Source organism: Peromyscus eremicus, chromosome 18, assembly GCF_949786415.1.
Source record: "Peromyscus eremicus chromosome 18, PerEre_H2_v1, whole genome shotgun sequence".
Taxonomy (NCBI): Eukaryota; Metazoa; Chordata; class Mammalia; order Rodentia; family Cricetidae; genus Peromyscus; species Peromyscus eremicus.
The window spans coordinates 9,476,461-9,504,303 of NC_081434.1; the positions used below are offsets into that span (position 1 = coordinate 9,476,461).

A 27,843-nucleotide genomic window follows, 5' to 3' on the forward strand; every position below is an offset into this window, starting at 1 on the left:
CTGTGTGTGTGTGTGTGTGTAGCCATGTAGCTTGTTTGACAATGTTTGAAATGGTGATTTGAAATTTACACCTATATAAATATAATATATTATATTATGTAATATATATAAATATAATTTATATATAAATATATATTATATATAATAAATATATATAAATATAAGGCAGTTAAAAACATTAACGATGTACCATATGACCTTTCCTCCAAATTCTGTGCAAATACCTCTTTTCCAGAGCTTGAAAATGCTTAAGGTAACACAGTTTCAGCTAGAGTTATCATGTCCATCACTATGTATACTTTGTGTGTGGCCTTCTGATCTCTGTTTTCCTACAGGTAACCTACCGGCAGATGAAGCTTCTGAGCTGCGAGGCCAGCTGGACGGCGTTCAGTCAGTGTCCCTCTCTCCTCCAGCTGATGACTCCCCTGCAGAGGAACGCGTTGGTCGTCTACGCTAAGCTGAAGCAGACGTGTCGAGAAGACGGGCACACGTGTGTTGAAGTAGAAGCCTTAACTTCGGCGGTGGGACAGTACATGTCTTTCCAGGAAGCATGCGAATCTCTGGAGTTTATGAAGGACCTTGACGTGGTGACCTACGAGAAGGACTGTGTCTTCCTCTCTGAGCTGTACCAGGCCGAGCAAGGCATCGCCTCCTCCATCTGTGACCTGATCAACAGATCCCCCTGGCATTTGCAAGTGGACGTGAAGAAAGTTCTGGCGTCCATTCGCAACGGGAAGCCCGAATATTCAGGAAGTGCGGAAGGAAGTGAGCCGGATGAGATGGAGTTAGCACAGGGCGAGAGTGTTTCAGACCCACAGGACGGCGGGGACCACGTTAGGAGTGATGGGGAACACGAAATGAGTGCAGAGATCAGGGGTGTCCCACTGGATCCAGATCAGGTGGTCGCGCTGGAAACGATTTGCGCCAAGGCTGTGACCGTCCTCAGCGGGAAGGGTGGCTGCGGGAAGACGACCATCGTTAGCCATCTTTTTAAGCACGTGGAGCAGCTGGAAGAAAGAGAAGTAGAGCAAGCTTGCAAAGATTTTGAGCTGGATGGGGATGCCTCAGAAGAATGGCTTGCCTTCCCTAAGCAGAGCCCGGCAGCGGTGGACAAGGCTATAGAAGTTTTGCTCACAGCGCCTACCGGGAAAGCGGCTAGTTTACTGAGGCAGAAAACTGATCTTCCCGCTTACACGCTGTATCAGGTAAAACCTTTGACGTTTCTGTGAGTAGATAGACAAAACACTTCCCTAAAGACATCTTTGCCTCTCACTCGGAAGTAACCAGCTTGTAAGTTTTTCCTTCCTTTTATTTTCACGCCGGAGATGAAACTCAAGGTCTTGTGCGTGCCAGGCAGGCGCTTGGCTGCTGACTTACATTCCCAGACTCCATAGTTTGTAAGGCCCTCTCCCAGTGGGGGTTTTACACTTTCATTGGTTAGTACAGCATCTGCCTGCCTCATGCTACCCCCTCACATCCCTTCCCTGCACCATGTGGGGCCTTCCCAGGAGCCTTTGCTGCCTGGGTCCTCTGGACTTGTGCTATAACTGAGCAAAAGTTTTCCCTCCACTGCTTGGGACTGTTGCTCAAGGTCCCAAAGCTGAGATTCATATCACTTAATTGCAGCTGGGATAGAGTCCAACCTCTTTCCCACTGTCCCCTGAGCCTCCCCCAGCTCAGGTTTGATGAGCACAGGACCCAGATGTTTAAACACCATGTTGGATACATCCGGCCAGGCCAGTTCCTCCTTCACGATATTTTCTCTAAGCTGTTCCTCAAGGATGTGGACTGACTCAGCCCTTCTGTGGGTGTTGCTGGCTCACTCCGCTTCTCTCTGCAGCCTTGTTTGGATGACCTCAGCCATGATCGGGGTGAAATCCAGCTGGGAAGGAGGTGCCTGGTGGCTTCAAGCTCTGGAAGGCACATAAGTCACCCTTTCTGGCTCTTCTGCCCTCTCTGTTAACACCTAGACATCAGTTAAGTTAAACTACACACTGTTGTGAACAGTGTTGACTCAATCTCACCTTATTTCATCCAGTCCCGCTGGGGATGTTCACTTTTTTTTTTTACAAGATATCGATGCTGCATAGGCCACCTCCCCGTCTGTCACTTGATGGCTGTCTCTGTCATCAGATCAGCTTTTGAAGTATCCCAGTACTCATCGACAGGATTCGATACTTGCCTCCGAGCTCTTCTCCCGTGGCTAACAGAGCTTACCGTTCTTGTTAAATGTCTCCTGGGTCCTTATTCTGTAGCAGCTGATCATTTAGATCAGTTCTGCCCAGGACAGCCTGTCTGTAACTTCCCCAATTTGTGGTGAGAATGGATGGACACAGGCTCCGAAAGTAAACTGGGAGACTGTGTCCTTCATTGGGATGTTCTTGTCATGAAGAAATGTCGGTGGCATTGAAGTATATGCCTAATGATGTAGTTTAATTCCCTGTACCATATTTCTTTGTTTTCTTTTTTTTGGGGGGGGGCCGTTTTTTGAGATAGGGTTTCTCTGTGTAGCTTTGCGCCTTTCCTGGAACTCACTCTGTAGCCCAGGCTGGCCTCGAACTCACAGAGATGCGCCTGGCTCTGCCTCTCGAGTGCTGGGATTAAAGGCATGCGCCACCACTGCCTGGCCCATATTTATTTCTTAAGAGGACTAGTTTCAAGCATGTCCCCATTCCCTGGAGTGCTGGAGATGGGGGAAAAATCCTCTCTTGTAGAATGAAAGCCCTGTGGAGCTCAGCACTTTGTTCTCTGCTATTTCGTTATCTTTTCCTTCTGGCCAGTAGTCACCTATCAATGATTGGAAATGATTTGATATGGTTGCAAGAATGAGTACTTTACTCGATAATAGTGTAAAGAGTTGGGAGGGCAGAGTCCCGAAAATGCGTGTTATGCATGTTATAAAGGATTCTAAAGCGCTTTGGAGGCTCAGGGGAGGAAAAGAGCATTTTATTTAGGGGGAAAGCTTTCCAGATGCATTGGGGGGAATGTTCATAGTGTGTAGAAGGCTTGGGATGAAGTCTGTACATTGTAGACTAATAGAAAGGAACCTAAAGGATGGGAGTTTGAGCTTTAACGGTGGTATTTTGCTATTACCTCACTAAATCATCTATATTTTAAAAATAATCACTATAAATACCGTTGGTAGCTGAATTGTTCTTAGTGGTGATTTTGTTGTGGTTTTCCAGTGTAGTGGTCAGAGGTTTGGAATACTTGAAACTTAGTAAGCAGAAAAAGCATTGGAGTGTTTTAGAAAGCCAAGAGGTTTATTGAGTGAAAAGAAATAGAGAAGTTTCTCCATCGAGAACAATGGGAGAAGTGTTTTGTTTTTTGTTTTTGCAAAGGGAACTGTGATTGTAACTTATTTATTAAGTTAAACCCAAGACTCACTGGGAAACCATTTTTTTTTTTAACTATTTGAGCCTTTTACTGATTTTTTTTTAATTCATCTTTTTTGTTCATTCATCCCTCTTTATGGTATGTTCTTTCTGTTTTTTGCCTGTTCCTTATGTTTTTATACTCCCCTCACCTGTCACAAAGGCTTTACTTTTAAAACCATGTGCTTGTTAATTCTTAACCTGATTTTGTTTTTATATGTATACTTTACTTATAGGTCAGTTATAGCTTTTATTTTTGGAAGAAACATATAGTAGACAAGCCATGGAAATTCTCTACAGTTCGAGTTCTGGTCGTGGACGAAGGGAGTTTGGTGTCTGTCGGAATCTTCAATTCAGTTTTAAAGTTGCTGTGTGAGCACGCCAAGCTTTCGAAGCTTATAATCCTTGGTAAGTTAAAATACTGAGAGAATCTGCACGTTCTGCGGATTCAAAGCACTGTGGGTGCTGTGTTGTGGATGCTACTCCAGGCTTCGGCTTGTTGGAGGTGGGAAGCCATTCTCACAGCCCATTCCAAAGCCTGCCTGTTATCCTCACCAGCCTGGATGAGTCTTCTGGTCAGTGTATCAGCCGGCTTGGATGAATGGGAAAGGGTGCTGTAAGTTACTGAGTAATGGCTATTAAAATAGTAAAAATGTCAGAGTCAGAATAAATCAGGATATAGATCATTTGGAAATAATAAAAAGTCTGAATTATAGACCACTTTACAGTAATTTTATGATTCTAAGCTAATAATTCAAATTAGGCCTCGCCAGCCTCCTAATCTGATGAGGTTTAGTCAGATTCTGTAGGGTTTTAGTGATCAGTTGGTTCTGGGTTTTAATTGTAATGGGATCGTATATAAATGGCATTTATTTTAGGTGTTTGGGGGTATTTGATTAGCAGATGACTCTGTTAAAGTCTTAGCATTCTCTCGGTTCTCACCCTGTATATAGTTTTTATTTTCCTCTGGAGTTTGATTTTTGCATCGTACTAAGATTATCGGTTGTCTAAGGCACTGTCATTTGGCCGCTAGACCTGGTCTGTTTTCACCTCGATTCAGCTCATCTATTTTATGTGTCCTAGGCTTGCTTTATGCAGTTGAACCGTGGCTTCCCCAGGTCCCGTATCACAATGAGGCAGAGTGGATCAGTGAGCGCATGCGACATGTCTGAGTTCCGATTTTTAAACATAGTCTGATGTGTATGTTCCTAACGGTTTTCCAGGGTCACAGTTATGAAGGAGATCAGTTAAAAATTTGTCACCTTTTTGTGTTTTCACACACATTTTTATGTCATATGCAACTTAATTTGGTTTAAAAACATTTAGTATTTATGTGCATGTAATGTTTGTATTGAGAATTCATTTTTATTGAGAATTTTATACATTGTATTTTGATCACATCCACCCTCCATTCCTTCTCTTAATTCCTCCCAGGATATTTAATATTCTCAAATAATTTATGTAATGATGTCAGAGGCTTTTCTTTTTTTTTTTTCTGGTTTTTCGAGACAGGGTTTCTCTGTGTAGTCTTGGTGCCTGTCCTGAATCTCGCTCTGTAGACCAAGCTGACCTCAGACTCACAGATATTTGTCTGGCTCTGCCTCCCAAGTGATGGGATTAAGGGCATGCGCCACTGCCACCTGGCCAAGAGGCTTTTTTTCTTAGTCACAAGAAGTCTACAATTATTCTCTCTCTAAATCGGCAGAACAAAAATAATCCCCAAATTTTAGAATCCTAGGTAAATAAAATCTTCTTCATGCCCTTTTCCCTTTAGGTGATATTAGACAGTTACCCAGTATCGAACCTGGCAACATGCTGCAGGATGTTTTTGAGACTCTTAAGGCAAGAGGGTGTGCCATTGAACTGAAGACAAACCACAGATCAGAGTCGCAGCTGATTGTGGATAACGCCACAAGGTATAGTGAAGTCCCTGTGTTTTGTCTCTGTTGTATTAGGAATAAAGGGTTGTTTGTTTGTATGAATCAGAGTGACCTAGTACAATGCATTTATTCTGTCCTTTTAGTAAACCCATTCTGTCCCCTTAGCATGTGCCTCTTGCCACAGCTAGAGAACCAAAGTTAATATCTTTCACGACTGGTCCAGCATAGACTATTGTTCACATTTAGGCATGGAGGTATTTCTTGACTTTAAAAGTACGTACGTCTGGTTCGTTGAAACTGTGGGTTCCATATCTATGTGGACAGCTAACCAGAGGTTAAAATATTTGAAGAAATTGCATGTGCACTGAATGTGTACAGATTCTTTGCTGGGTTATCTTCTAAGCGCTACCCTGGAATGATCATTTACATGGCCTTCACGTGGCATTAGGTATAAATCATCTAGAGACGATCTGAAATAAATCAGAAGTTGCATGTAGGCTATATGAAATTACTGTGCCATTTTAAATAGGGGCTTGGACATCCACTAGTCGTAGGAAGATTCTGGAAGGTAATTCTGGAAGGGATAGCTGTGTGGAAATTAAAGTTATGTTAAGCTTAGAGTCTGGACTATGCCCAAGGCAACAGACTTGGAAATGAGTCTCACATTCCAAGGAGAATTGGAAAAGAAATTTCTGGTAATTTCTGTGGGAGGAAAAGCCCTAAGCAAAAAAAGTAAATGTAGGATTTGACTCTTGAGATGAGTCCTGGTGGCCCCAAGGCATCTGCTCCTCAGCGGAAGAGAGTTCTCTTCCCCAGTGTCCTTATGGAAGCCTTTGGGGTTCCTCTCAGGCCTCAGATGTTTGGTTTTTCCATATTCAGTGTGTTGGAGAGTCAGGATTATTACTGTTTTGTGACTTTGAAGAAGATATTAAAATCTACAGGTGTAATGGGACCATGGAATACTGAGAGATGGTTTCGTCCACTGGGTCAAGTTTTATCTTTAATTTTTACTCTTATATGAATTCTGTTTTTGCTATTTGTCCGTTTGCTTGGTTGTATGTCTCCAGAACCTTGAACATATCAAAGCATACTTTTGTATGCCCCGTCCACCCCGGATAGAATGGTGGGAACAGGAGGAATTGGTAGGGATGGGCTAGTTGATGTGGATTTCTGTCGAAACACCAAGAATAATTGAGTTGGATTTTAGTACTCATTTCCTATAACTTTTCTGCTTCTACCCAAAGGCTATCTCAGTTCTGATAGGTCCTTTTAAAGTCTGTCAAACCTGGGGGAAACTAAATTCAATTAGAATTCGACTTTCTCTAAAACTCGGGTGCTCTCCCTAGCAACGCATTCGGCAACCGTTTATTTAAGCTGTTGCTCCGCCATCATCTGTAGTCCATCACTATCCTCCAGTATTACTGACTGAAGGATCTCCATGACATACCAGGGGACGCGTGTTACATGTCCCGCGGCACAAGCCAAACAGGAAATCCACGTTCCCTGCTGGAAACGTCCCAACTCAACCTGAGACGTGGCCAGCAAGAGCAGCCCATTCCTTCTCCATCATTTCCTCTCCCCGCTTACTGGGGCATGGCTGAAGGTGGCCCAGAAGGGTGCTCTCTCCTCGACACCTCTGTTAAGCCTGTTCTTAGACTCAGTCAGGGAACCCACGAGAGGCCCTGTTATCACGAGGCACCTGAACGTTGCCATGTTTCCTCATGTGATTGGCTGAAAAATCCATGATAGAAAGATCAAGAGACAGAACAAGCAGGCAGCAATGGGTGCCTGGCTCAGCTGGGAAAATGGGAGCATACACACACACAGAGTACACAACACCAAACAGAAGACAAGCATGCGGTTTAACATGGAAAGGACTTCATTTAGTGCAGAGTCACTTACAGAGAAGGAGATATGGGAGCAACTGGGAGCAGACTTGCCTCTCAGGCCCCCGAGTTCTGCATCTGTGGCCCTGGGAACCCAGTAAACTTGACTCCATCTCCTATTGCTCACCTGGGAAGTGAGGCTGAGACCTGCTTCGTACGCTGTGTAGTTGGTTCCGGTTCTCAGCACGGTGCATGGTCTGTTGTGTGGTCATTTCTTTTCTGCTTCTTTTAGTTGGCTTGTAGTGGGGGCAGTGATTGCTAAATTTAATACTGAAATCTCAACAGTATTTGTAGTTTGTTGTAAAATGAATTGGCTGCTGTATATACCTGCGAGGCCTTCTGCCTCTCAGCCACTAACAGGTATGAATTATTGTAAAGGCATTAGGTTGCTTCATACACAAAGACACATTTGTGGATGGTAATGCACATATATATACAATATATATTATATTATTATATTACATCACACACACACACACACACACACACACACACACACACACACACACACATATATATATAACATGTATATCTTTATTTAAGAATCTCCAGGCGCCAGTTTCCAGAATTTGATGCAGAACTAAATATCTCTGCTAATCCCACGCTACCCATCTCCATTCAAGATAAGACATTTATTTTTGTCAGACTTCCTGAAGAGAATGGCAGTTCTCAGTCACCTAAAGAGGAACACCGAGCTAGTAAGTGTTGATATGGGCTTGCATGTAAGTATTTCAGTTTTGTGATGTTGTTAGTAAATGACTAGCTGTATGTTATTGGACGCTAAAAGTAGGTGTTGCGAAAAGTGGAGTACTGGAAATAAAGTGACTTAAGAGTTGCTTCTGGTGTTTTATCACAGCAGCAGAGATGAAAACAGAACAGTGCTGAGGTTCTTTGGGTCTTGATTTAGGTTAAAAACAGACTGAGCAAACTTTAAGACTAGCGTAAGGGTTTACTCAGGGCTGGATGAGTAAGGATTTCAGTGATTCTTCTGAGAAACTAATTGTAGTTGGCACAGTTCTCACAGACACACCCTTTGCACTCCGCCACCCCCTCGAGCATGGAAAATCGAGTCGACAGGCAGCTTCAAAAACATCCAAGTCTGTCCTCCATTGTGTGCATATCCAATCTCATTATTCATGTTAGTTTTATATAAATTGGATCATGACGTGCATATTTTGTGAGCTGGTTTTAATTAAATATGATAGCTAATGTGTATTCTCAAACAGCTTAGTTAATGTAGGTCCTATTCCAAATGAGAAAAGCAGGTGTGGACTCTTCATAGCTTGCTTTCTTTGTGACTCTGTATAGTATATCTCAAGCATCTATCATCCATCTATCTATCTATCTATCTATCTATCTATCTATCTATCTATCTATCTATTGTTTTTTGAGACAGGGTTTCTCTGTGTAGCTTTGGTTGCTGTTCTGGATCTCGCTCTGTAGACCAGGCTGGCCTTGAGCTCACAGAGATCCGCCTGGCTCTGTCTCCCAAGTCCTGGGATTAAAGGCATATGCCATCACCGCCCAGCCTCAAGCATTTTTTAAAATCTTGATACCTGTTCTATATATCAAAGGGAATGTACTTTTGTTTGAGTAAGCCAAGGTCTTCTGTAGTCCAGTGTGACTTTGAACTCCAAATCCTCCTGTCTCCACACACACAGTCCTGGGATTACAGCCCTGTGCTGTCATGCCCAGCTCGGAAGAATGTTGTTTTAAAAGAAAAAGAAGTTGTCCATTTCAGAGTGCTAGCAGAGCTTAGCTGATTGGCCATTTTAATTAAAAACTTTGTCTGGAAAATTAGTCTCTTCAGAAAATTGGGTAAATATTCCTTGGAGAGGCAAATAGCACTTTCTCATTAATAAGTTTTTGAGTAAATTGTACCCATTGTTACAAAGTGCAGAGACCCAAGACGGGATCCATAACTGGGCTAGAATTTCAGAGAGGCTAAAATCTGTATTTTAAAATCAGTAAAATGCACAGTGCCTATGGATCCGATAGACAGAGAGGAAAATGAGGTGCAGAATGGGAGACCTTTGGAAGTTTCTACTCTAGCAAGCCGGGGATGACTGGGGGTGATGTGAGGTCGGCTGTTTTCTGGAGAGTATCATTTCTTCAACGAAGGACTCTGTGAGCAACTGACTTTTTTTTTCTAGAGCAGAGCACCGTAGTGCCCCATGCTTCATCCGCTACTAGATGATACATAAAATCTTGCAATGTTCCTTTCTGCCTGTCCCCCATCTTTTTTTTTTTTTTTTTTTTTTTTTCCTTCAGGCAGGGTCTCATTGTAGCCTAGGCAGCCGTTGAATTTGCTGTAGAGCTGAGGCTGACTTTGAACTCCTTATCCCCACCCCCCGCCTCCCTCCCAGCACTAGCATAACAGGCATGTGCCACTGTGCCCAGCTGCTGCCCCAGGTTTGTTTTCATTTTTTAGTTGTTGTTGTTTTATAGATAGGGTCTCATACAGGCCAGGCTAGTCCCAAACTCAATATATATCCTTGAACTTCCCGTCTTTTGCTGGGGATCAGGTGTGGACCAGCCACCATGCCCAGTTCCTGTGGTAAGAAGCCCAGATGCCAATGCCTGAGCATGCTAGGCAGACACTCTTCCACAGACTTCATCCCGCGCTTGCTACTCCAATTTTTACTGCCGTGTGAGACATGTTAATGCTTTTTGTACAATTGCCAAGGGACTGGAGGAGACCTGCTTGTCAGTGGGACGGTGTGAAAGAGTTATAAGCGGATGACGTCATAGTCCATCCTCTGAGCGATGGAGGAGATGGCCAGCCACCTCCTTTTTGCTGCATTTGGGAAATGACTTCCACGAGCCTTATTTTCACACTCATGGATGAATGTAGTCAGTGACTGCACTACTTAACAGCTGGCGAGGCATGAGTACCACTAGGGTTCCACCTGCTGCCGGGGCTGAGGTTTTAGTGGCTGAATTGTGGGAGGGCCGGGCAGGGGAGGAAAGAGAAGGTGGAGGTAAACGTGGGGCAAATGTCGTGTTAAGCCAGTGGCCACTTTTGAGCCAACGAAGGACTATGTGAGTATATAAGCTACTATATATAGCTGGTGTCTACCAGCTAAGACTCAGCTCTGAGTACTGGTAATACGTTATGATGATAGGATGTACCATTTAAGCTTATAGATTTCAAATGCCAACCTACTACCGCTAGTACCTCAGGGGCTTACGCCTTTCTCACGTTCTTTCCACTGCCATGGCCCATCTCGAGGATGACGTAGATGTTCCCATGGTGACCTTGTATTTTACGTGGTGAGATGTTTTATGTGGACTGATTAGTAGGAGCCGCCAGCTAATTTTCCCATAGAAGTAGCATTACAATTTGGCAATTTTTCCATGTTAACCTTTTTCTCTTTGCCAGATTTATATTCTGCAGTTAAAACATTGCTTCAAGGAAAGGACTTCAAAAGTGCAAAAACATCACAATTTATTGCATTTAGAAGGTAAAACATTTATACTGTGTTAATATACTTTATCCAACTTCTAAACTTCACAACTTTTTAATGTACATTGTGTTTAGGGGGAGAAACTTGTAATTTCTCATTATTAATTCTCATTGTGAAGTATCTTTTCATTAGACATGTCAGAAGGCATTCTAAACAGGGTGGTTTTCTATCCTGCATATTTATAATTTCACAGGAAGTGTGAGCAGAACAAAACTTTATGTGAAGGCAAAAATTATAAAACACCTTTTTACAGCTGGTTGTGGTGGCACAGGCCTTTAATCTCAGCACTGGGGAGGCTGAGGTGGGTGGCTGTCTGAGTTCAAGCCCAGCCTGGTCTACAGAGCGAGTTTCAGGATGGCCAGGACTATACAGAGAAACCTTGTCTCAATAAAACAAAAAAGAAGCAAATTAAAAAAAAAATACCTTTTTCTAGAGAAAGTCCTAGAAACATCTTATGGGATCTACTGTAGCAGCAGAGGGTGTGAGTGCTAGCAAGCACAGAACCCTCAGTTCAATTCCCAGTTTTATAATAACAATAATTTAAAAAATCCAGTGGCCCAGTATATAATTGTTGATAAACGTATGACAGTGTGTAACCCGTGTTCCTGAAGTGATTCTGACTTTCATGTGTTTCAGGCAAGACTGTGACCTCATCAATGACTGCTGCTCTAAGCACTACGTAGGCCATCTCATCAAGTGAGTACCCTCCTGACTGACGCTTAGGGGACAGTCCTGCCTTGATTTGCTGTTCTTGCATTTATATGGATATGAATATTTGTCACGTAGGGCCTCATACTCAGAAGTCATACACTTTCCTCCCATTAGATGGATTCTATGTCATTAGGAATTGACTTGGACTGTGAGTAGAATAAGATGAAAAATAAGGAACGATCATTTCTCTGTGGTTTCTGGGTCGGCAGCCTCCAACGTCTTCAAGATCACGTGGAGAATAAGGAGAATTTCTAATGCTATGTGGTAGTTCCAGGAGCCTGAGCAACAGGCTGTGTGCAGAGAACACTTTTGTGAATGACCAGAGGAAAAGGAGTGTAGCTGAGCCATCGTGCTTACACATAAGAAAAGTTAATTCATACTTCTTGTGTTTGCCAGCACAGGCTCATCACTGGGGGTGTGTAAAATATAGGAACTCCTGTTACAAAAAAAAAAAAAAACCAAAAACTTTGTTGGGTAGCCCAACAGAGGATTCAAAATGCACTTGGTTGGACCCATTCATTGTGGTCCTAGTAACTATGCTCTTATCAGGTAATTTTGTCTCTCCGTTTGTGTAAACGAAACAGCTTATGTAGAAGTCCCTAAAGGGTTGAGTCAGAGCAGAATGAAAAAGAAACCTATAGTGCTTTTGCAGTGACTGGCCCAAGCCACCATTCATTGCTAGTGTTTTCACAGAACAGTGTCGTGATTACTAAAAATGGAAGTATGAGAACGCTCTCGAAGACCTGAAATTGCAGGATGTGGAGAGAGGGTGAATTTGCACGACAAGAATAAGGAAGGCTTTTGGTTTAGAAAATGGATGGGCCAGAGCAGTTACACCAACATTCCTAACTCGAGAGAGTTGAACTGGGCCATGTCACAAGGGTTCGAGGTGGCAAGAGGGTGAGCGTCATGTAAACAGGTGACAGTTAGGACAGCGTGACGTCTTGACCTTTGGAGCATGAAAGTGATGCAGAGACGTATGCGCATTATTTCCTGTCAGCTCTGAGTGGCGCTCATAGCTAAATAAAACAAAGCGGGCAGTTTCCAGGTTTTGATGACGTGTGATCACTTCCCGATACAGAGACCACGACAAGAAACTCATCTTTGCAGTTGATGATAAAATCTGTTGTACCCGGAATGCATACCTCTCAGACTTACTCCCTGACAATGACCGGGAAGCCAACGGGAAAGGCTTTGATATTGTCCCCTCTGATGCTGCCCCCTCTGATGCTGCCCCTTCTGATTTCAAAATCAAGCAGGATTTTGAAAGTAGCATTCGACTGTGCAATGGGGAAATATTTTTCATAACAGGGGTAAGTTTCGTAATAGGAAATAATGTTTGCCAGTTAGAGATTTTTTTTTTAAAGCCCTAGATTTCATCACATTAGAGATGATATTCTTGTTCAGTGTTTCTTCATTAGAAATTTTTATATATCCTCCTTTGTGATGAATATTGGTTTGTAGTTTTTGTTGTTGTTTTTCAGCAATGTCTTGTCTGGATTAATAACAGAATGCAATGGAATAATTGGGAATAGTTGAGCTGGAAAGCATTACTTTTCTTCTTTATGAAAGATACAGAAAGGAAACTTCCTGGTAGTGAGTTGGAAGTTTGGATAACAAAGGAAAAGGCAAGACACAGCCATCCTTAGTTGTAGCTTCAGCGTAGAAACTTCAGAAATTGTGCCTGTTCTTGTCTAGACCTCCTCCCAGCCTGAAAATATTCTGAAAGGGCTGTGAGGGAAAGTGTATGAAGTTCTGAGGACCGGAACTTTCTATTTCTGTTCGTTGAAATACTGAAATGTGAAGGCATTCGATGAAGTATGGATTTTAAGCCTTTTCAAGTTCTTTGTTGTTGTTATCGTTGCTTCATTCTGGGTATGGAACCCAGAGCCTCACACATACTGTCCACATGCTCTGCAACTACAATTTCAGCCCCCAAGCAAAATTCTTAATTTGCTATATAATGCTTGTGCCTTACGCTGCACCCCAAGACAGACCGTCTTTTTCACATGCATGCTTTGTCTTGGTCCCAGGATGTAACTGATATCACTTTCAAAAGAAAACGACTTCTGACCATCAATAACGAGGCTGGCTTGGAAGTGACCGTGGACTTCAGCAAACTGATGACGCATTGTCAGATAAAACACGCCTGGGCAAGGACCATTCATACTTTTCAGGTAGGAGCAGGTGTTTACAAAGTTATTTGGATACCTGGTTTATTCGTAAGTTTATCATCGGTGTAGCAGAATGCTTGGCAACAGTGGTTGCAGGGAGAGTTATCTTGGGGCTTACAGTTTGCGGGTATGGGCCCTCATGGCGGGGTGGGCAGGTACGGAGGCAGGAGCATGAGGCAGTTGGTCACGTTGCATTCATAGTCAGGAAGCAGCGAGATATGAATGCTGGCTACTTAGCTCTCTTGTCTCCTTTTTATTTAATCTGGGACCCCAGTGCAACGAATGAATGTCGCCATATTTGGAGAGGGTCTTCCCACTTCAATGAAGGCAGTCTAGAAACTCTGTCACAGAAGCGTCCAGAGATACGTCCTCTAGGTGACTCCTGATCTCATCAGCTTAACGGTCAGGGTTGACTCCAGCACCCGCCACAGCGTGACGCGCCTCACGTTGTTTTTTTTTAAATCTCTTTTGCTGTTATTAATTTTAGTTTTTTCCAGTGCCGTCCTAGCCTCTCCCTTGACATTTTGCTTTGATTCCTGAGAGCTGCTTTCTTCCAATGTAGGGCATGTACGTGACAGGTCGCTGAGCTTCCTTCCTGTTACCTTTGCTTCTGTGCACGAAAGCACAGGAGATGCCCGGCAGACATAAGCATTCTGTTCTCTTCAGTGCTCCCTCCATTTTGAGGAACTCTGACATTACCATGGCACTCGAACCCTCTGCTTCCTCCCAGCCTCTCTCTCCAGCGTGGCTTGACATGGACTGCACTAAAGTCTTTAAACTTTGACATTTTATTTATTACATATCTTTTGTGCACTATTTTTTATTTTTTAACTATTTCAATAAAATATTATTTGATGCCGGGCGGTGGTGGTGCACGCCTTTAATCCCAGCACTCGGGAGGCAGAGGCAGGTGGATCTTTGTGAGTTTGAGGCCAGCCTGGTCTACAGAGCGAGATCCAGGAAAGGCACAAAGCTACACAGAGAAACCCTGTCTCGAAAAACCAAAAAAAAAAAAAATATTATTTGATTGCTGAAGTTCTTGAACATGCCTACCCAACTTAAATTTTGTACGTATTTCTAGACATACACCCCACCTTGCTCAGAGTGACTTCTGTCTTGTATTTGATATGTGTGTTATTCTGTAAATACACACACACACACACACACACACACACACACACACACACACAATCTGTCTATCTGCCTTTCTGTCTGTCTGTGTGTGTATGAATATGTGTGTGTGTGTTTGTATATTTTCCTGTGCTTTCAAGGTTTAAGCAAAGAGTGTCATCTTACATCTTTTTTATTTTTGGTCTTATCAACTTTGTTGGTATACCTTGCTATTCTATTGTTATAAATTTGAAAGAATTTTTACAAATGTATACTTACCCTCCAATTTTGTAAACAACTCCCTTAGACAATTTTTAATCTTATTTGAGCATAACAGGTTTAGAGAAGAGATGGGAATAAATAGCACAGGATGTCCCCATATGTCCTTCACCAGCTTTCTAGAATGTCAATATTCTTTATGACAGCTTGGCAAATAACATATTTGCCAAGATTAGAACATTCCCATTACTATATCATTGCTGATGTTGAACATTACTGATGAACATTGCTGATGTTGTACTGTATTCAGAGTTCATGATCTTCCGTTTTTATTTTTTTCCTCTCCTGTTCTGGGATCTAACCATGACACCACGTCACATCGGTATAACTTACCTTTTTGCTTTAATTCTCTCCAATCTCCTAAGCTGTCAACCTTGTTATTTTCTCCACTGTTTTGAGTTACCTTCTCTGTATCTAAGAAGAAAAAGCTTCAGCTACTGGATAACCTCTTAAGTATGATTGGAACAGCTTGAGAGTGTGACTCTTCTGTTCTGTCTGCGAAACTTAACACATCTCAAACGAAAGTTAATGCTTCTGATGAGGATTTACTATTCAGATTGATTTGTGCTCAGAGAGACAATAATCAAAGGGTCTCAAAGGCTTAGTTTTAAAAGGAGAATGTCGGGGCTGGAGCCGTGACTTCATAGTTGAGGTTAAGAACGTACTGCTCTTGCAGAAGTTGGGGTTGATTCCCAGCACCCACACCGAGCAACTCACAACTGTTTCCATCTCCAAACCCAGGGAAACCACACGCCTATGTCCTCCATGGGTACCTGCACTCATGTGGACACCCCCCCCCCAATAAAAAAAAAATCTTTTAAAAAAGAACACGTTTTAAAAAAAGAATAGATTGTCATAGAACGTTTTTTGTTGATTACATGTAAACATGATTAACATTTTGGATATGTTATATAAAACCTAATAGGCTATTAAAAGTTTCCTTTTTTAACGTGACTGTCAAGACAGTTCCAATTGCACATGTGACTTGTTTTGTTTGTCTTTCTTTTGGACAGCTTATTATAGACCACCATAAGGACTTTGGTTCTTGTTCTTTGGAAAATGGGAACCAAAGGCTTCTGGCCATTCACATAAGTAGTTGAACTGTGGAATAATTAAGAGAATGGAAGTCTACAGAGTTAAGGAGATAGTATTTAAGAATTTTGACGGTTCAAATGACTCAGAAATACTTCAGGAAGCAGGTGACTGAGTTAATAGACAGTTGTGTCTTGCTTCCTGAGGTAGGTAGGTGCCATCTCAGGGTACGGAACTGGGGTCAGCCGGTGTTCAGCTGACCAGCATTGATACACGTTTGTCATCATCAGTCATTTAGTAAAGCACCCAAGACAGAAGTGGGCCCTAGTGGGTGGGATCCGCCTTCTCGTAGCGCACCAGCCCGTGGTAGAGCATAGAAGGGAGAGCATCTAGGTGGAGACCACAAAGCCAGTGCTTGTGGGGATAATAAAGGAAAAGACAGATGAGAATGGAGAGGACTCGGGCATGGATGGCCCTTGAAGGACCTCGGGAGCCCTTGGAGGCTCAGGAGCCATGGGAGGGGTTGTAAGTGGAGTCCGGTGTGATTCGGCCCGCAGTGCCCACGAATACCACTGCGGCTGCTGTGCGGAGGATGCATGGGGTCAAGTGTGCACAGGACACCGATAGGACTATTTCTTTTTTCCCTCGATGTGATTGGTGTTTGAGAATTAGGTAAGAGGAGGGAGACGTTTACATGTGTGGGAATACATGACGTAAGGTCGAAGGGGAAGAGGTGGAGTCCATCTAAGATGCTGGTAGTGTTTATATAATCGAGGACCGTTTAAGTTCGTTTCTCCCAGAGGCCGAGGAGACGGGTGAGCTTCTATGAAGAGCCGCTTTGCACCAGGCTCTCTTCTTTACAGCCCTGTTTGTCAGCTGTCCCCTCATAGCTCACCTTTGCGCAGGGCAGGTGTGGAGAGCGGTTCACACACTCCGTCCTCTGTCGGTTAGTGTGTGCTGCTATGAAAATGTCCGGACTGAACGTAGCCCCAAACATGAAATTGCTTTCTGGTGCTTACACAGAGACATTGAGAGTTTTCCTTCCCATGTCCTTGGTTTGCTAAACTTAGAAACCCGGGTCGTTGTTCTCTTTTCCTTATGTTGATGAAATAAATGATGTAACACTGACATAACACAGGAGTAAAAGAAAATCCGCGGGTCAGCCGTTTAGAGACAGCTAAGTACAATTTCAATACTTTCCAGAAATAGGTTTGTGTGTGTGTGTGTGTGTGTGTGTGTGTGTGTGTGTGTGTGTTTGTACAAGTGCACATGTGCATGTGTGCACGTGGAGGTCAGAGGGCAACCTCAGGCGTGGTTCCTCAGGGGCTCTTTTCAGTGTTTGTTGAAACAGGGTCTCTCATTGGTCTGATTTTGCCATAAAGTTAGGATGGCTTCACCAGGCTTCAGAGATCTGCCTGTCTCCGCCTCCCATCTCACTGTGACTGAAATTACAAGGACACACCTCCGAGTCTTCCTTTTTTAAGCATAGTTTCTGGAAATGGAACTCACGTCTCTGTGTGAGGAAGGTGCTCTACCTGGGAGCCGTCTCTCAAGCCTTTATGCTATGTAGTCCGTTACACACGTAGGTTGTCTTTATGTGGGGCGATCAGGGTTCTTGTTTTAATATAATTCAGATATAATTCATATATAATTATATATAGTATCCATTTAGAAATGCTTTATGTATTTGTGTATGCACGTACCTATGTGTATGTGTCTGTGTGCTCATGTGTGTGTGTGTGTGTGTGTGTGTGTGTGTGTGTGTGTGTGAGATGCACTCATGCATGTGTGAGCACATGTGTGTGGAAGCCCAAGGTTAATGTCAGGTGCCCTCACTAGCTCCTCACCTGTTCTTTGAGACTCTAATTAAACCTGGAGCTTGCCAATCTGGACAGCAAGTCCTGGAGAATCTCTTGTCTCCGCCTCACGAGCACTGGGGTTCTAGGTGTAAATTACTTGGATTTACTTATTTATTTGCTTATTATGTGTTTATCTATTTATTTATTATTTTTTCATATGGATTCTAGGGATCCAGACCAGATTCTTAAGCTTGTGACCAGCATTCTACTGGTAGAGCCATTTTTTTCCAGCCAATCTCCCTCTCTCTCTCTCTCTCTCTCTCTCTCTCTCTCTCTCTCTCTCTCTCTCTCTCTCTCTCTCTCTCTCCCCCCCCCTCTCTGTTTCTCTCTATCTCTCTATCTCTGTGTGTGTGTGTGTGTGTGTGTTTAATGTACCTTTGATGCAGGCATATGTGGTGTCTATACATATTGACATATTCTCCTGTTATTGGCTATTTTGTGTATCTTTTTTTCTTTGCTGTTATTAGTGACTTTTTTCTTTGCTGTTATTAGTGACTTTAGTGTAACACATACCTAACCCACGTTGGTTTGTACAGTCCTTTCAAAGTCTGTGGTTAGGGAACTTGTAGAACTCTGTGTAGTCTTTGGAGTTTGTTTTAGTCACCAGAAGCCAGCTGTGACCCCGTGGAACCTAACGTTGGTAACGTATCTAGCAAACGTTGAGTTCTGAGATAATGAATAGTATGGATTCTGGAGGATGAGTGGATGGATGCAGACCCGCTGGCCAGGTGGAAGGACATGAGAGTACCACGCGGACTTCTCTCCTCTCTTAGTCTTGTGTGTGTGTCTGCTGGTGTGCATGTGCATATTTGTGTGCATGAGTGCAGATGTGCCTGTGTGGAGGTCAGAGCAGCCTTGAGCCCTTGTCCTCCACTGGTTTGAGATGAGGTCTCCTTGTTTTTCCTCTTGTGTCTGCCAGGCTTAGCTAGTGAGGCTTGAGCTGTACCTCAGGTTTTCCTGAGGGGTCTGGTTATTCAAGCACTTTCCCCCAGGGAGCCATCTTCCCAGCCTCCTGCCTGAGCCCGCCCTGCTGACTTGCCGTGCTGAGTCTCCCCACTGTTTTCACCTCCCAGGGGTCCGAGGAGAACACAGTCGCCTACGTGGTGGGGAAGGCCGGCCGCCAGCACTGGCAGCACGTCTACACTGCAGTGACCAGGGGTCGCTCCAGAGTGTACGTCATCGCGCAGGAGTCTGAGCTCAGGAGCGCCATCCGGAAGCGCAGTTTCCCCAGGAAGACGCGCCTGAAGCACTTCCTGCAGAAGCAGCTCTCCAGTGCCCATGCGTCTCCAGCAGACTTTCCATCCCAGCCTTCAAGCCCTCGACTTGGAGGAACGCCCAGCACACAGCCTCCAGCATCACCCCTCTATAGAACCCCAGACAGCAGAGCTGCCGCGGACAGCTCCGGGGGTGAGGCGTCTCCAGCCACCAAGGAGAGGTTCACCTTTGATGAAGGATGGCTGTCAACTTCTTCGAATGACATGGACACGGATGAGGAGTCAGCACAGCTTAGAGGGTCCAAAAGAACGGGCGATGGCTTCCCATGTGACGACGAAAGCCCCAGTAAATTCCGAATGGTAGGAGCGATGTTCCCCTGTGCTCACGTTTCCTTTAAATCTTGCCCTCTGCAGTGGGCCTGGACAGGACTGTCTATTTCCGTCAGGGTATCCCTGTGCCGTCAGGACCTCAAGACAGCTGGTCCCAAGTTGCTCTTCTGTGTCCACTTGGTGTTAGCTCTTTCCTCATCCATCACTGGGGGATGAACTGGTTGGTTATTACCATGGCCTGCTCATCATCCTTCTCATATACTCCACTCTGGGGTGCTCACTCAGTTCCTTTGGGTAAAGGCTCACTCACTGTGCCGTAAGTGGGCTCTTGAGGCTTCTCGGTCTAGACTAGCTCTCCCAGCACCATGGGATTTCTCACTGTCACCTTTTGGCTTCAGTCAGCCAACTGTTTTTATTGACCAATTCACTAAGGGAATCAATTTCTTTTTTTTTCTCATCTCTTCCTTTTGACTTTTATATTTTGGAGATGTAACTGTCAACAGGGTGACTAGTTGGGAGAAGGCAAAAGGGGATAATCCCAAATGATTCCTTGCCCTCTGGCTGAAGCAGTTTGAGCAAGAGCAGAGCCATTTACTGAGAGGAAAGAGACACAAATGACCTTGTTTGAGGACATCACGCGTCTTCCCCCGGCAGGCAGTAATAGTTGCTCCTCTTAGAGATGAGGGGTTTTAACTTACTTATACATATGGTTTCAAGAGAAGCTTACCGGTTGATTGATTAATGTACCTGCTACAGATTTGCTAGGTGGGGTTCAGTTGAGACAATTTCAGAGGAGCAAGTGCTGATGAACCTGCCCAGGTTCTAAAGTGTGATACTCATGACCACTGCCTGAAGAAGGTACGGGGCATATAACAGGGTCTCTAAGAGTCTGCCTGTCAAGAGTTTAACTGTGAGGTAATGGCAGATGACTGGGAGAGCTCGGTATGCAGTTGAGAGGTAGGGCTGCAGACACAGGGCAGTCAGGACGGATGGACAGAGAGTCTTCTAAAGAGACTGTCCATTTTTGATTGGAGTGGAGATCCCTAGGAACATTGTAAGTGCTTGTGAATTGAAATTTAAGGAGGTGACCTTGACCTTGATGTAATGGGTGGTGATTAGGGGAGAAACTATAAGTTCCTAGCATAAAGAAACCCTGGGTATGGACAGTGATTGGTCTAAAAGTCAGGTGCTTACAACAGGGAAGGAGGAGAGATGCTAAGGGCTGAGCTGACGGGTCCTGAAGATGAGCGAGGTATGGCTGGGGTTGAGCCAAGAATGGCACACATGTGTTTGGCCTGGGCATAGGGTGGAGCCAGGTATTAATCAGAATTAGTATTAGCGACACGTTTTGTGGGGAAACAGACTGTCCTTTTTCTTCCATGGCAATAGAAGTATCCATGGTGATTCTATACCCCGGTGCAGATGTGACATTTGATATGGCATTTCCATCTTAGTGCGACCCCCCCCCCCCCCCCAAAGTAACCTTGCAAAAGCCCTGAAGCGAGGCTTTTTGACCAGAGCAATAAAGGGACAATTCTAAAGAAAGAGCCTTCAAAAAAAATTTCTTGAGTTATATTTCTTCTCACCAACATTGGGTGAGGGTTATGATTTCGTGTGGTGGTGTACAAAGAGAAAATGGCAGTGTTACTCAGCCCCAGTTCTGAGTCTGCTGGAGCCTTCCTGCTTTGACCAAGGCCAATATTGCAGATCTGTGAACGTAAGAGTGAACTTGGGGACTGTCGTGTGCTGGCTCACGTCCTTGCCTGATGACATCAGCCCAAAGTTTGTTCGTGGAAGGGGATGATGGTCTTTCTCACAGGCTTTGCCAAAAGTATATGGCATCTACGGGAATCCCTGTAACCAAGGAAACAGAATTCGGAACGTTAGGACTGGTAAATGAGAGACTTCTATATTCCCATAATTCTAGATGAATATGTCATTTCTGAAAGAAAAATCCAATGACAAGGGCTGCTGTCCATATACCTTTCCTTCAAATTCTCATTTCTACCTACAAGCCATACCAGCATTTAAATTCTACCCATGAAGACATACATGGCTGAACTACAAGGATAAGTTTTGAGAAATGCCTTCTTAGGCCTGTTCCATTGTTGTGCCAATGTCCTCGGTGTGTGCTCACACTAGCGTAGATGGCTGTGGTTAGGGTGGCCTCTTAGTGCACAACAGTCAGCCTGAGTTGTGTGAAGGTGCCCCATATGCTCTTTGATGGGGTGAAAAAAAAATGTAAGTGGATCGATCATACTCTACATCAGTGGTTCTCAGTCTTCTTAACGCTTTTGTTGTCCCCCCCCCATAAAATTATTTTCATTGCTACTTCATTAACTGTGTTTTTGCTGTTGTTAGGAATTGTAATGTGAATATCTGTACTTTCCGATGGTCTTAGGCAACAACCCCTATGAAAGTCAGTCAACCCATAAAGGGGTCATGACCCACAGGTTGAGAACCATTGCTCTAAATAAAAAAAATAAATGCATCACCTAGAAGCTTAGTCATTGTCTAGTGCTATATACTTTCCATATCAGCAGGTTTACATCACCAACTCCACAAATCTGTGGCTACTGCATTGCACTAGTCAGTAGGAAAATTTTAGCTCTGTTTTGATCTTAGGGAACTACTATTATATTATATACGGTTCCTGATTGGCCCAAATGTCATTATGGTCTGAGTGACACTACTAAATGACTGAACCCCTCCTTGCTTTCATGCTTCCTAGTACATCAACAGCTTCGGGGCTTTAAAAAAAATTCCTGAAGGGACATGTTGACCTGATTTCTTCTTGCCTGCTTCGAAAATAGAAAATGGAAAATACAGTTGTACTTTTTGATATCTGAGTGAACACTGCTAACTTTATCAGATAAAACAATTATTTCCAGAAGATAGGTTTCTATAAAATGTACATTGTAATATAAAAAGCAAGTTAGCTAAGACAGTCATAATGGCCAAGGGAAAGTCAGCCCCTGTATTAGTCCAAGTTCCCTGGGAAACAGTCACATGCATGGTCTGTCTGTCGATCTGAGTGTCTGTCCAAGTAGACTTCGTTGGAAGGAGCCTGCTCAAGTGATGGCGGAGACCTGCAGGGGAGATTTGTAGACTCAAATGTAGACGGTGCTGTAGTGTGAGTCTTGAAAGTGGGCAGGAACTGACCTTCCTGGGGAACAAGAGTCTTTTTCCTGTTAAGGCTTTCAGATGACTGGATAATGAGGTTCACCCACCTCGCAGAGCGTAATCCACATATCAGAGTTCACTGGCTTAAATATTTTACTAAATCTTACTACAAAGGCGTGCCTTTGTAGGGACGCCTAGAATAAATCCAGGTTCCAGAAGTTCAGGCAAGTTAGTAGGAGTGGTTGATGAACCATGCCCAATCTCTAAAATGTACAGGTAACAGCATCGTGGAGATGAGTTCTATTTCTTTTCCCTTTTCCTACGATGGTAAAAACTGAGGGCCACTGGCCTCGTGGCTGCTGCTTGGGCATCACGAGAAGCAGGAAGAGTGTGATCCTGGCGCTGCCATGCTTCAGGTACCACACCAGAGCTGTCTTCATGGGTGTGCAACTTGGCAGTTGTACAGGACCGTGTGCGTAGGGACTCCTTTTCGTCTTGAAGTTCTTAATGTTTGCACAGGGATCCTTCATTATAACTCCCTGCCTTGCTCCCAAATGATATAGTAAGCCCTACCCCTTGCTCTTAGAAGTTAGATGCCTTTATTTAGGCATCACACATTTACTTCTCCATGTCAGGCCCTTAGGTACAGGGGATGCTACAGAGGGCAGGAGCAGATATGATCCTCCAAGGGGCAGATAGCCCATTGGTGGGTTGCTCAAGCCTTCAAGGATTGTGAGGCATGCATTATTTCTTCTCCAGCAGCAGTCAGGGGGGAGTGGAATTGCCCATGGTAGGCAAGGTATATTTTTATAAAATTAACTTTATTTTTCTTTTCAAACAGGTTGAACAACCCTCTCCACAAGTGTCTTCTATATTTCAGAACTTGAGGCTGAATAAACTAGCTCCTAGGCAACTTTTCGGACTCACTGACAATCAGCAAAGGATTAAGTTGGGTGTGGTGGGTCACACCGGTAATCCCAGCAGTCAGGACGCTGACAAAGGAGACTCTTGATTTCCAGGCCAGCCTGGGCAACATCCCGAGACCGACCGAGACCGACGGTGTTCGGGCAACATCACCAATGAAAACCGCTAAATAGAATTTTACTTCAGACCGTTCAAAATAATTCTCTTTCCTTTCGAGACAAAGTGAATATTTTAGCTTCCATGTTACAAGCTATGAGATGATGACTGTCAACTGGGATTTGAATTTTGGGCATTTGCCCCCAAAATAAATTTTTTTATTTGTATTTTTAAAGCTGAATTTAAAAGCAGCTATTTTAAATTCACCTGATCAAAGCAAACCATGATGCTGTCATCCTCTGTCGTCATGAGAACAGTTGACACTGGACGGAGATCATGGGGAAAGACTCTCCCGTTTTAGGGATGTTGTACATTTTGTGAGAATGCCGTGGGATGACGGTGGGTCTCCTTGGCCGGCACACCGAAGCTGTAGCAAAGGAGGACTGATTGTACCTGTTGATGTCCACACATTCAAGGGTGCTGTGTTTACCTCAGATGGGTCATTTACAAGGCCATCACTCACTCCATCCCTGTTCCTGGGACTTGGCATACTTGGGACTTTCCTTGGTTGTGCCTTTTCTAGTTGGGAGTAAGTTTTAAAATATATCTCATTGTAGGAAACCTTCCTTGTAAAGCAGATTGGTTTTTTTAAATATTTATTGCCAAGTGGTACGGTGGATTGGATGTGTCTCCCCAAACACATCTGCGGTAGTGGATGCCTAATGAAAGTCACTTTTTGCTGTGTTGACCTCTCTTGTTTTTTGTTCTTATTTTATTTTATTTTGCCACAGGATGACAAGTCCTCACCAGACGTGTACACCTGGCTCCGGGCTCACCTTGTCTTGCTTTTTGCTGTATTGCAGTTCTCGGAGAGTATGTTATTCATATATTGCCACTCTTCAACAGTTCAGGCCATAGAAACTTCTGTCAACAAAGTATTTTAGTTCATGTATGCACCTCACTTTATTTTTATACACACTGCAGTTTTCCTGTTAGATTGCTAGTATAGTACAGAGACATTTTTCTTTCTTTTCCTCTTTTGGGGGCGGCTGGGGCTTGAGCTTAGGACTCATGCCTTCGAAGCAAGTACTTAACTACTGAATTACATCTCTGGCCCTAAACATAACTCTTAAAGGTACTGGGAGGCAAACAGTAACAATCATGGAACTCTTCTGACGGTCATTGAGGGTCTAGTCTTCAGTGTCTCCAAGAGACGCCTTTGTGAGCAATAAAGTCACTATTCTGTTTACTAAGTTGGCCAGTCTGCGGTTTTTGTTTATAATAACACAAGGAGCTAAGACCACTGGTAAAATAAAAAGTTAAGTACTCGTGTGGAAGAATTCTCTACAATTAACCCACTTAACGAATACAATTCAGTGGCTTTTAGTATAGTGAAAGAATTGTGAAACTCACTACAATCAATGTCAGGGCGTTTTCATACCCCCCCACGCCCGCACCCCATTAGGCGTAGTCTACTCACGTGCTCGAGCTGACTGATTTATCCTTGTAGATTTGTCTATAACGTATAGTTCTTATAAGTGAAGTTATACAGTGTGAGGTCCTTTTGAACTTACTTCCTGAACAATGCTATTCAGATTTCACCCACATTGTATCAGTAGTACATTGGTAATGCAGCTCACTCATTACTAATACTCCTTTGTATGGCTATATTGCATGTTGAATTTATCCGTTCCTTAGTGGATTGACGGTGGTTTCTACTCTGGCTGTTACAACTAACCCCACTCCGAACGCTTGTGGTAAACATTTTTGTGTGTAGATACATATTTTCATTTCTTTGGGTTACGTCACTCGGTAGAATTGCTGGGTTATATAATAAGTCTGTCTTTAGATTCTTAAGCATTTAGTTAGCATTTGACATTGTTATCAGTAGTTATGAGAATTCTGGTTTCCCCAATATTTGTGTGTGTGTGTGTGTGTGCGCGCCCCCGCACATTCACAGTCATGTACATGAGTGTATGATGTATGTGTACAGTATATGTGTACCTGTTTGTGTTTGGGGGAGGGTGCATGCATCTCTATGAACATGAAGGAGGATGTTGAGTGTCCTGCTCCGTCACTGCCTTAATCCCTTTAGGCAGGGTCTGTCAGCTGACCAGGAACTAGGTTAGCGGGCCGGAACTTTGCCGATCCTTCCATCTCCTCAGCATCAGGGTTACAGGTATGCATGACCACATCTAGCTTTTTACATGGGTTCTGGGATTTGAACTCAGGTCTTCAGGCTTGTGCAGCAAGTGATCTTACTCTGAGCCATCTGCCCAGCCCCGTAACATTTTTGTTTTCTGTATGGTCATCATAGGAGAAGGACATGGTATTTCATTCTGATTTTGATTGGTGTTTTTCTTACAGCTAAAGACGAGGAACAGCTTTCATGTATTCACTGGTCTTTTATATGTCTTTGGAGAAAGATCTATTCCTGTCTTTTGACTTTTACATTAGGTTAGTATCAAAATCTGAGAATTCTTTTATAGTCTACATATAAGTCCTTTATAAAAAAAAAAAGACCTGCATTTTTTTCTCTGATTCTGGGAAGTTTTATGTTGAAGGACATATTTTTTTAATTCCAGCGATGTCCACTGTAGGATATTATGGCTTGTGGCTCTTTGGCAAACCATGGCCTGTCCAAAGCCATGAAGATGTATTTCTAGGTTTTTCTTCTAAGCATCTAATAGTTTTGGGACTTATGTTTAGATGTGAGGTTCGCTTTCAGTTGGCCTCTGCATGCGGTGTGAGAAAGCGGTCCTGGTTCATTCTTTTGCATGTGGCTATCCAGTTGTTTGCGCTCCGTTTCTTGAAGAGGTCTTTTTCCCCATTGAGTTGTCTCCATAGCCATGGCGAAATTTTGCCTGTGTGAGAGTGTGTTTATGACTTCTCGGTCGTATCCCACAAATCTGTGTTGGCTTGTGTGCCAGGACCGATCATGGTGACTTCATTACTGCAGACTGGAGTACTGTGAGATCTGGAATCCAGCACAAGCCCTCTAACTTGGCTGTTCTCCTTCAAGATTGTGTTAGTTGTTCTGGGTCCCTTTGGGGGTTTGTTGTTGTTTTCTTTTGCCTCACTGTGTAGCCCTGGTTGGCCTGGAACTTGCGATGTAGACCAGGCTGGCCTCTTAAGTCAGAGAGATCCTCCTGCCTCTGCCTCTAGAGTGCTGGGATTCAAGGTGTTAGCCATCATGACCTGGATCCCCTGCATTTCCATATGAATTTTAATGTTCAGTTTTTGTGAAGAAGCCAGCTGGAAATCTGGGGATTGGGCTTTAGAAAACATTTTTAGGGCTGTGGATCGTCCTCATTTTAACATTGACTCTTAGGATCTTCAAGGACATTTTTTCCATTTCTGTCCAGTTCTCTTTGTAGGTTTAGAGCATTACATCTTACATTTCTAAATTTATGTAGTTATGTTAGGTTTGCTCTTCAACAAATTATTAAATTGAAATTGTTTCCATGTGTTTGTCTGTGTACAGGTACCGGTGCACATGTGCATGTGGGGAGGCCAGAGATCAACCTCAGGTGTGCCTCAGTGGTCCTCAGATGTCCCTCAGGTGGTCCTCAGGTATGCCTCAGGTGTACCTCAGGTGGTCCTCAGGTGTGCCTAGGTGTGCCTCAGGTGTACCTCAAGTGGTCCTCAGGTGTTCCTCAGGTGTGCCTCAGTTGGGCCTCAGGTGTACCTCAGGTGGTCCTCAGGTGGTCCTCAGGTGTGCCTCAGTTGGGCCTCAGGTGTACCTCAGGTGGTCCTTAGGTGTTCCTCAGGTGTGCCTCAGTTGGGCCTCAGGTGTACCTCAGGTGGTCCTCAGGTGCCATCCACCTTATTTTTGTTTGTTTTTGAGAAAGGATTTCCTTGTTACCTGAGACAGTAAGCCCCAAGATTGACTTATTTCCACCTCCTCAGCAGAGGGATCACAAGCACGTGTTTCTCGCTGGGCTTTAAAACAAAACCTCAGAGGTGTCGTGCTTGCATGACAAACATTTCACTGTTTTCTCCTCAGCCCTTGTCTTAATTTTTAGTTGGTTCCTTGTTACTCTGCAGAAGCAAATGGTTTTTGCCTACTGGTCTTGATGAACTAGTTGGTATTGGTAGGTTTTTGGTGGATTCCTCTGAGTTTTCTGTATAAGACCATCTCATCTACAAGTAGATGTGGTTTTAATTCTTTCCTTCCAAGATGCATTTCATGTTTTTCTCTTGTCTTAACATCCTGGCTAGACGCTCTGAGCAGACTCGTAGAGAAGCGGCAAGAATGTGCATCCTTGCCCTGTTCCTGACATGGAGGCATATTTGTTGGCTGTCACTGTAATGAATCACAAGCAATTACTTTATGAAGACGAAATTCGTTTGGATTCCCAGTTCTGAAGTCTCTAACTCCAGT

At 43.7% G+C, this 27,843-nt stretch overlaps 2 protein-coding genes across 3 annotated transcripts in view; one reads left to right on the forward strand and one right to left on the reverse strand.

The window, feature by feature from the left end:
* Helb (DNA helicase B) overlaps positions 1-24,093 on the forward strand; it is a 29,673-nt gene extending 5,580 nt beyond the window's left edge. Inside the window, exons 4-13 of the mRNA XM_059245494.1 lie at positions 336-1,205; positions 3,611-3,782; positions 5,149-5,290; positions 7,684-7,838; positions 10,523-10,604; positions 11,244-11,303; positions 12,400-12,631; positions 13,352-13,495; positions 18,846-19,346; positions 23,281-24,093. Of these exons, the coding sequence (XP_059101477.1) occupies positions 336-1,205; positions 3,611-3,782; positions 5,149-5,290; positions 7,684-7,838; positions 10,523-10,604; positions 11,244-11,303; positions 12,400-12,631; positions 13,352-13,495; positions 18,846-19,346; positions 23,281-23,451 (2,529 nt within the window). The 3' untranslated portion in view covers positions 23,452-24,093. The remainder of the gene's footprint in view (positions 1-335; positions 1,206-3,610; positions 3,783-5,148; positions 5,291-7,683; positions 7,839-10,522; positions 10,605-11,243; positions 11,304-12,399; positions 12,632-13,351; positions 13,496-18,845; positions 19,347-23,280) is intronic.
* The window catches only part of Grip1 (glutamate receptor interacting protein 1), a 100,226-nt gene continuing 93,249 nt past the window's right edge, over positions 20,867-27,843 (reverse strand). For both annotated transcript variants that reach the window (XM_059245491.1, XM_059245490.1), the window contains one exon: positions 20,867-21,170. In XM_059245491.1, coding sequence (XP_059101474.1) covers positions 21,130-21,170 — 41 coding nt within the window. In that variant the 3' untranslated portion in view covers positions 20,867-21,129. The remainder of the gene's footprint in view (positions 21,171-27,843) is intronic.